At 32.3% G+C, this 9,315-nt stretch overlaps 1 protein-coding gene across 2 annotated transcripts; it reads right to left on the bottom strand.

The window, feature by feature from the left end:
* Window positions 1-3,937: 3,937 nt before the first annotated feature.
* On the bottom strand, window positions 3,938-8,947 carry LOC101494953 (probable alpha,alpha-trehalose-phosphate synthase [UDP-forming] 9). 2 transcript variants are annotated; one of them, XM_004509783.4, is made up of 4 exons: window positions 8,788-8,947; window positions 5,096-7,112; window positions 4,741-5,014; window positions 3,938-4,647 (listed from the first exon to the last, which is right to left on the bottom strand). In XM_004509783.4, exons 2-4 carry the CDS (start codon window positions 7,075-7,077, stop codon window positions 4,321-4,323), a joined length of 2,583 nt encoding a protein of 860 aa, XP_004509840.1. In that variant the 5' UTR covers window positions 7,078-7,112; window positions 8,788-8,947; the 3' UTR covers window positions 3,938-4,320. The 2 variants fall into 2 exon arrangements, with proteins under 2 accessions (XP_004509840.1, XP_073226822.1); XM_073370721.1 differs by lacking the exon at window positions 8,788-8,947 and adding an exon at window positions 7,877-8,751.
* Window positions 8,948-9,315: the final 368 nt, after the last annotated feature.

The raw sequence follows: 9,315 nt of genomic DNA, 5'->3' as shown, positions 1-9,315 counted from the left end.
TATATATATATATATATATATATATATATATATATATATATATCAATAAAAAATATTCGAATTCAAACTAACTAAAATAATTGTTATTAAACTTTATTTATCATTTCGATTGAATTTTAGATTATCAATACTTATTTCGTAAAATATCGTGCAACACAAGTTAGCAAAGCATGCATATATTACCAACTAAGATTTTTAAATACTCCCTTGTCCTGATAGATTTAAATGTATCTTAAAGTGTTCAATCCAATTATATAACTTTTTGTATATGAATTGGTTGTGTGGTCCAACCAACTTTTAAATTTAATTATTATTATAAATAAAAATTAACTACTTTTAAATGATTTAATTTATTATTTTTAATATATAATTAATTTAATTTAAAAATATTTAATGCAAATATTTAAATGTTTAACACTAAAAAAATATAATTTAATAAATTAAAATATATTTTTCAAAAGATTAAAAAATTAATTATACCTAACTGATTTTTTTAACAATCATAAAAATAAATCTTTTGTTTTAACTAGTGGCAGCAACTAAAAACTCTATTGCGGAAAACAAATGATATTAATATAATTTGATATTTATTTGTAGAATCACCATATATTACCATTTATCAAAATTAAGAAAGGAAGGTACAATCAGACATTGGAAATGCAACATATATATTGGTTTAGGACAGAACAAGTAGTCATAATAATCCAGAAAGGTTGTTGTTGTTTTGAATGACATGATGCAACTACCAACAAGAGAATAAATCTACTTATGTTGAAAAAAACAAATAATGTTTTGATCTCAACAATTCAATGAAAATTGTAAATAAGAGAAAAAATGTGTAAAAAAAATGTTAAAAATTAAAACATTATTTTCTAGTGTTTTTTTTTTCAACACAAGAGGATTCATTTCCTGGTGCCACATGATACTGACAATGTGTTGTTGGCTACCACTCATCTAACTCTACTAATAAAAGCAAGCTGGCAATGATGCCATGCCACGTGATGACATTGTTGCAATATATCATATTGATTTGACCATATTTAATTTCATTTTTAAGTAATATTTAATATTAATATAATTTCTCTCAAAGAAAGAAAACAAAGAGTGACAGTGTAAGACAAATTAAGATGGCCAATTTTCTATTCTTTGGTGAAAACAACAAACACAATATAGTATCCTTCTTTCCACTCCTCCAATTGCGTTTTCAAGTGAATAGAAGGATGTCTTTTCTGAACCACAATGAAGAAAACAAATATTCATAAAAAGTAATTGGTTACATGCTTTGTGTGGAACTAATTTTTGCAGTAGGTGAAAACTACTTCCCTCAACAAAATAATAAGCCCTTCTGCTTAATTTGGACAATTTATACTTACGAGTATTCCAAAGGTTTAGTTTATCTGATAAATATTTTTTAAGTTGTATATTATGTCTCGAGTTGAATTTGAAAATTCAGTTGTGTGCCATTTTTTTTTTTTATTATTTTCTATACAAATATAAACAAAATGATAATACTTTATTTATTTATATCAAATAAAAAATGAGCTCGACCTCCACCCCATATACTACTAGGTTGAACCGCCAACAAAATTAGAGTATCTATATTAAAAAAAAATAACCTAATTACTAATTCACTAAAATTTGTCTATTAAAAAAATTTCTCGATATTTATTTATCTCATTTCTAGTAACTCATTCATTTTTTTATGTTTTATACATATTCAATTGTCTAGGAATGGATTAGACCAATTTTCATACTGAATCTATTTATTTAGTACCGATTGCTCTCTCAACAACCTCATATTACTATTTTATAACGGACAAAGACACCATTAATATTTAGGTGTAAAAATCACGTTGAGATTATCTCTCAAATCTTTTGAGATTTGACCTAATTTTTTCTATACAAAAAAAAAAATACTCCGTCAATCTAAATACACAAGTAATATTGTTACGTCTATTAGTGCATCACTTATCATCTATTATCGGGTTGTCACTATTCCAACCACTATTTTAATTCCAAATTAGAACACTAATTAAGTGTAAGTGAATGTTTGATGAAAACAAAATGCCATAGAATGGGTATATAGCTTTTTATAAATGACTCTTGAGATATATGAACAACCAAAAGATTAAATTCATTCAAAATAATAAGTACAAGAAAAGAATCAATTAGCTAGTGTGATATTCGTCTTGCAATGTAATGTCTTATTGTGACTATTCCAAATTTCAAAGAAACAACTCTAGAATAAGGATCATCACATTGAAAATAGATTCCTCCTTCTTGTTAAAAATAACATTCAATCGAAGTAGCCGCTTAAATTGTTTAATAGATTCCTCCTCCTTCTTGAATTATCATGCTAAAAATGTAAATTAATTTTCCCTCTTTAATTTGTTCAATAGATTAAATTGTTCAATAGATTCCTCCTCCTTCTTGAATTAAATTGTTCAATAGATTCCTCTTTATAGTGTATTAATTTTCGTTCTTTTATCTTCTTTTTGTTCCCTCTTTCGCATTCATTCTCGATCGTCTCTATTATGTTTTCATCTTTTATTATTTTTCTTTCCCTCTTTCTCATTTACTCATTTCCTTCTCAACAACACACTAGAAGACAAAAACAATTCATCTTTTATTTTCCTTTTTTTTTTTCTTCCTTTTTCTTTCCCTTATTCTCATTCACGCTTATATGGGAGGTATTGGAGGACCCATGTTGTGGACACTGTTTTTGCTAGTGAGATAAGAATTCCGACCATTTTTTCACGGTTAAGATTTAATTTGTCAATTTTTTAAATAATATTTTTATTTATGTTTCATTTTAAAGGATTTAACATATAACATACAAAAATCAACATTAAAAATATCAGTATCAATCATGTTATTGTAAAAAAATATTAATCACATTTAAAATATATGAAATAGTAAAAAAAAGATTTAATTAAACTAATAAGTGTTATTGAAAACCCAATAAATAAAATTTTAATATAACATCTTACACTAATAATAAAATAAATGAGTACTAAAATATTATTGTATTGTATGATTCAATTCAATTTGGTTTAATTTAAAAAAAAAATGTCTAATATATAATTGGATCCGAATGATTTTCATAAAAGAGAATCAAATGTGCACATGCACACCCCTTATTCTAGGATCTTGAGGATACTAGGAATCGAGAGGAGGCCCCTTGTGCCCCCACAATAGAACCATGGGCCTACTAAAGCCTATAGTGCTACGAAGCTTGCCCAGAAGGCCGCCGAACAATGAAACAGGGCCCAAGACTCCCTCCACACACGTTAATCAGAAAGAAAAAAAAAACCAGAGCCTCATGATGCAAGTTTTGACTAGAAAGAAAAGTAGAATTTGAATTTGGTTATCTAAAATTGAATGGAAAAGTGTATGATGTATAACGTAATGTTATCTTTCACTACTATTCGTAAATTATGTCATTATTACAAGGTATAAGGCTACATATATATGTGCAAACCAAAAACTTAAATACACCAAACCCAAAGACTTGTTCAACTTAACAAGGGCACTAAGTTATTGCCTCAATATAAACAACCAAAAGAACCACATAAATCAAAATTGCAAAAACATCTATTACTTAAAAAGATCTTGGCTTCAAACTTGGGGTTCCAATGAATTCCTTTTCATTTTATGATATAGAAAATGCGTTAAGTTCAAGAACACATTTTTTTGACGTAAAAATGTTGTTAATATCCTTAAAAGTTTATGTAGTATATAGTATGATCACCAAAATTGAGTTAAACAACTCAATCACAACTCCACCATTGAAGATGCTCTATCGTAGACACTTAGTAGTAAGATTTACTTTTTGGAAATAACTTCTAAACAATAGCTTATTAAGCTACATCTCAATAGAACTTCAAATGCCCCGAAATAATAGTTTTTCTCATCATAGATCAACACAACTTGAAGATATCTCAAACCAGAATAAAATTATGTGTTGTAACAGAATACTGTAACTATACATGTTTGAAGTTTTGGTGCTCCTCTTTCAGGACAAGCAACAAACTGGTCCAAAAAATTTAAAGCGCAACTAAAGCTCAAGGCAGCACCAGTAAATATAACAATTGATGTTGTTACCATGTACAAGAGAGTAACTGTCAGATCATCCATAAACCACGTCGCAGCCTTCATGATGCCATGTAAAACCAGTTCAAGAGCCCAAAAAGAATCTGATCCACAACAGCAAAGTTGAACTATTTGTCATCGTCAGGTTAAGCTTAATATACCCAAAAATTTCTGATTTACAGGATCAGAATCCTCGTATATCGAACCAATAATGCTGTCTTGACCTGTCTAAGAAACTGTGCTCTCAAAAGAAACCTGGAATTGCGCAAGATGTCTGGGCTTTGGATTTGATGAGGCGGCAAGGCCTTGAAGCAACTTTACAACATCAGTAGTATCATCAAGAAAATACTTGGCCTTGCTAGGCTTCCTACCTACAGTGCAGGCGAAAATCTCTGGAGCTGATGGTAACGATGGGCATGAGACTGTACTCAAAATGCTTTCAAACATGTCTTCATCAGATCTATCATCTCCAATGCACATCACGAAATCTGGTGGGTTACCGCCATTAACCATATTCAAAAGAACTTTTTCAGCTACCAAACCTTTGGTTACTCCCTGCAGAGAGCAAGTTCATAGCATTGATTAAAACAATTCAAGCTAATGAGCTTCACTTAATATAAATAGAGGAAGGCATTCTAAAAACTCTACCTGTGGCTTAACTTCAACAATATGCTGGCCTCTCTTAACAATTGCTGGTTCATTAGCAAGAACACTTTCCAAGTGATCCAACAATTCTTTGGCTTGGCAGGAACCAAAATCAGGGTCGGCATCTTGATGATGCCACACCAAAGCACTTTCCTTAATTTCAATATTAGATCCATCAGTTGCTTCTGTATATGATTGCATGACTGGCACCACTATCTGTTTCCAATCAAGGTCTGCAGACAAGTGACTGGTTTCCCATTCGGAATCACTATTCCACCTGCAAATGTGAAATAACTTAGCATTATAATTTTTCTATTTTTTTTTAGGTGGTGAGGAGGAAGAATCAAAGTTGACATACCTTAAAAAGTACCCATGTTCAGCTGCAAGCCCCAGCATTTTGCATGAGGTAAACCATTCACTCAGTGAATCTCTTGCCCTACCACTAACAATGAATACGACATTCTTGGTATCATTACACAGAGCGTTAAGCACAGATATGACTTCAGGGCTAGGGGTTTTATTAATAGAAGATTGTGGTACAACAGTGCCGTCATAATCAAGAAAGATGGCCCTTCTACTGGTTCTTTTGTATGCTGATACAATATGGTCAATGGACAACTTCCGAAAACCATGAGAAAGAGAAATAACTCTGAACCCCAAGCCCAAACCAATTCCCCAGCACCTTTTAGTATAATGATCTTTGCAGGCTCTCTCCAAATCCTGCATAAAACTGCGTGCCCAATATGCCACATCATGAGAACTGACATATCGGTAGTGTTTCTCATGGCGCAACTTCTTCTCTGAATCTCTCATAGTGAGGGCCAAATTCAGAGCATCGGCAACTGCATCTATATCCCAGGGATTGACCCTGATGGCCCCACTCAGAGAAGGTGAACAGCCAATGAACTCAGACACAACAAGCATGCTTGTACGAGGAGAATCGCTTTTTCTACCCATAGCTTCATCCATCTTTGCAGTTCCCTGTCTGCAGACAATATATTTGTAGGGGACTAAGTTCATTCCATCCCTCACAGCATTGACAATGCAACACTCAGCTACAGCATAATAGGCACTCTTCTCAAAACGAGGAACAGGGCGGTCAATGATAATGACTGGCTGATAATGCTTTGAGCCGTAAGTATTATTGATTCTCTCAGCAATTAAATATGCTTCCTTCTTTGCTTCCTGAACATCCTTCCCTGAACCCCTAGCAGGATTTACAATTTGAACTAGGACAACTTCTCCCTGCAAATCTGGATTCTGCTGCAGCAGCTGCTCCACAGCAAGAAATTTCAGATTGATACCCTTAAAAATATCCATGTCGTCAACACCTAGAATAACTTTCTTACCCTTAAACTCTTCCTGAATCTCTTTTAGTTTAGAGGATGTAGAAGGAAGATTTAATACAGAGTCAAGCCTACCCATGTGAATGCCTACAGGCAAAATTTTGATAAATATAGTGCGGCCAAAGTAATCAAGTCCAATATGTCCTCTCTTAGATTCATAGTCCAGACCTAGCATTCTACTGCAACAAGAAAGAAAGTGGCGGGCATAATCAAATGTATGAAAACCAATTAAATCGGAATTCAACAATCCCTTCAAAATTTCATCCCTTACTGGCAAAGTCCGGTAAATTTCAGATGAGGGGAAAGGACTATGAAGAAAGAACCCAAGTTTAACTCGATTGAATCGTTTCCTCAAGAAAGTAGGCAAAACCATCAAGTGATAGTCATGAACCCAAACAAAATCATCATCAGGATTAATCACTTCCATGACTTTATCTGCAAATATTTTGTTTGCAGAAACATAAGCCTGCCAAAGAGAGCGGTCAAAGCGGTCACCATGATCTGAGCATATGGGTAGCATATAATGAAACAGAGGCCAGAGCTGCTGCTTACAAAAACCAAGATAGAACTTTTTCTGCAGATCATGGGGAAGAAAGGTGGGCACACAATTAAAGTCATCCAATAATCTCTGAGCAACTTCATCCTGCTCACTAGCATCTATCTCAACTTTGAGGGAACCCACATAGATTACCTCAATATCAGAAGAAAACCCATCTTTTAATTGTAATAGAATTGAATCCTCATCCCAACTGAAACACCATTTAGCAGTATCTATATCTCTTTTAGCCTGCAGCGGCAACATGTTTGCCACAATGATTTTACGCTCCCGACATCCAGAAGAACTAACATCTGAATCACCATCATTACAACCATCAAGATCAGAAATAATTCCAGGAACAGTCATAACCCTTGGAAGAGTTCTTGGAGTGTGAGGAATATCAAACAAGTCTCCACCAGCTAAGTCTAAGAGATTAGCATATGACCTTGATGTCATGACTGGTAAATGGACCTTTCTTCAATATCTTCTTTCTATCAATTCAAACAAACAAGTAAATTAATTAAAAAAAAAAAAACAACAACAACAAGCATCCTACAAATTATATAACATATACGACGTAAAAATTTGACAGAGACTGCATCAAACATGGTGTTAACAAGTACTTATTTGAAATGAATCCCATAATAATTCATTTCAGGCACATTCACTAGCTTGGTTCTGATATTGTTGGTTGACCAATGATCAAACTACTTCACCAAATGCTAATTTAATAATCAAGGCAGTTTAGATGGAAGACTGCTGAACAAATAGCGCCAGGAGGTGATGATACATGATACATAAAAAAGTCATAATGTGAATAATCAACAATAGGTCGACGAGGAATACTAACTCTAAGACACGTGGATTTATCTCGAAAAAAGAATTTGGATAACATTAACTGAGTGTTCATTATCATTGCTGCCAACTAGACAAAGTTGTTGTACAAGCAATAATCAAGCATTTATTTATTTCTCTAGGCTACCAAAAGTAATTAAAGAGAGCAAAGGTACTTGTGAATCAGCAAAAATAAGGCCAAAAAAGAAAACAAAAAATGGAACTACTAGCAACACTTATAACATGTATGATGATATATAATTATTTCCACTAGATCATTAACCAACACACACCCACACATAAAAGATGGATTCACTTTAAACATGATAATAATGTCATTTCCTCTTATCTCAAAGTAGTTAGGCCAGCAAAATACAAACAGATTACCGACAAAGATATACACATCTTGTTATGTACTAACATTGATGTGATTGACTCCCCAGATCAAAATGCAAAGCGAGTATAATTCCCAGCACAAATGATATAAGAAATCTTTTGAGATCCAACTTCATGTGTCATTCTCCAAGTTTACAATAAGAATAAATCCGCGAAAGACAAACCCTTTATTCTATACAATCAAATATGATAATCACCTTATCCAAATATCACATAATGGTCCAAAAACTTCAATCAAAGTACATTGATGACTTATAATACCCTACCACTTTCTTGTCAAAAAGGAGCTTAGAAGCCCCATCAATCCCAACAAAACCTATCTAAACAAAAACCAAACCAAACTATTCCCACTTTAAATCATCTTTACCAATAATTTCCTAAACCAAAACAAAAAATAAATAAATTGCCCACCAAAAATAAACCACTGAAAAAAATAGGAAACTAATAGCATAAAAAATATCATAAAAAAAACTTATTAAAAAATACTGGGCTTGAAAACTGTTAGATCTCAACACGATGAGAAAAACAAAAACAAATCAAATATAATAAAATAAAATAAAATTTTAACACTCATAAACATACATACACAAATTCAAGCTATTATTCACATTACGAAACTCCAAGTAAACGACGATGTCGTTTAATAATTTCCAACCGAAACACCAAACTCACACGACACGACTAGTATTCACAAATTTTCACACACACACAAAAAAACGCAAACGAAACGATCATTAGTGTTTGATTACCGATACAACAAACACAGAAAAATCAAAAAAAGAAACCAAAACCACCAAATGCTTTAGAAAATCAGTAACAATAACAAACAATTCAATTCAAAGAACGGATCCGAAACCAAAAAACACAACAACAAAAAAACAACAACAACAAAAGTTCAGTAGTTAGAACTCCCGAGTCGAAAGCTGTGAGTCTCACCTTTCCGGCGACGGTAACGGCGAGATTCCGGTAAGGTGAAGTCGAGAAACGCGAAGTGACGAGAGAGAAAGTTAGAGAGAGAAAGAGAGAGATTTGAGTTTTTAGGAGAGAATGAATGAAAGAACAAAATGAGAACGGCAACTGCAAGATTTTTAGTTTATTTTTATTTATTTATATATCTTAGGGTCAATGTAGAATAAGGCACTCGATGTAATGGATAGAGTTTTTTAATTAAATATAATATATAAATATAATAAATAATAATAATGATAATGGTAATGATAATTAAAATAATCATTTTGTGTCTGCGTGATAAGTTGGATAATGGATAGAAATTTTGATAACTTTTTTGCCCATTAATTAACAATAATCTTTACTGCGGTTTGCTTTTCTAACCATGGTTTAGTTCCGCTGGTTTTTCTATTTTTTCTCCTTATAAATAAATGTTATTATTTTATGTGATTCTTTTATTTTATTTTTGATTGGTTATTCAATTCTTTTATATTCGTTCCTTTTTCTGTCAAAAGA

Source organism: Cicer arietinum, chromosome 7 (genome assembly GCF_000331145.2).
Source record: "Cicer arietinum cultivar CDC Frontier isolate Library 1 chromosome 7, Cicar.CDCFrontier_v2.0, whole genome shotgun sequence".
NCBI classification, from domain to species: Eukaryota; Viridiplantae; Streptophyta; class Magnoliopsida; order Fabales; family Fabaceae; genus Cicer; species Cicer arietinum.
Note: the sequence above shows the minus strand (reverse complement) of the source record. Positions and strands in the feature narration are given on the sequence as shown.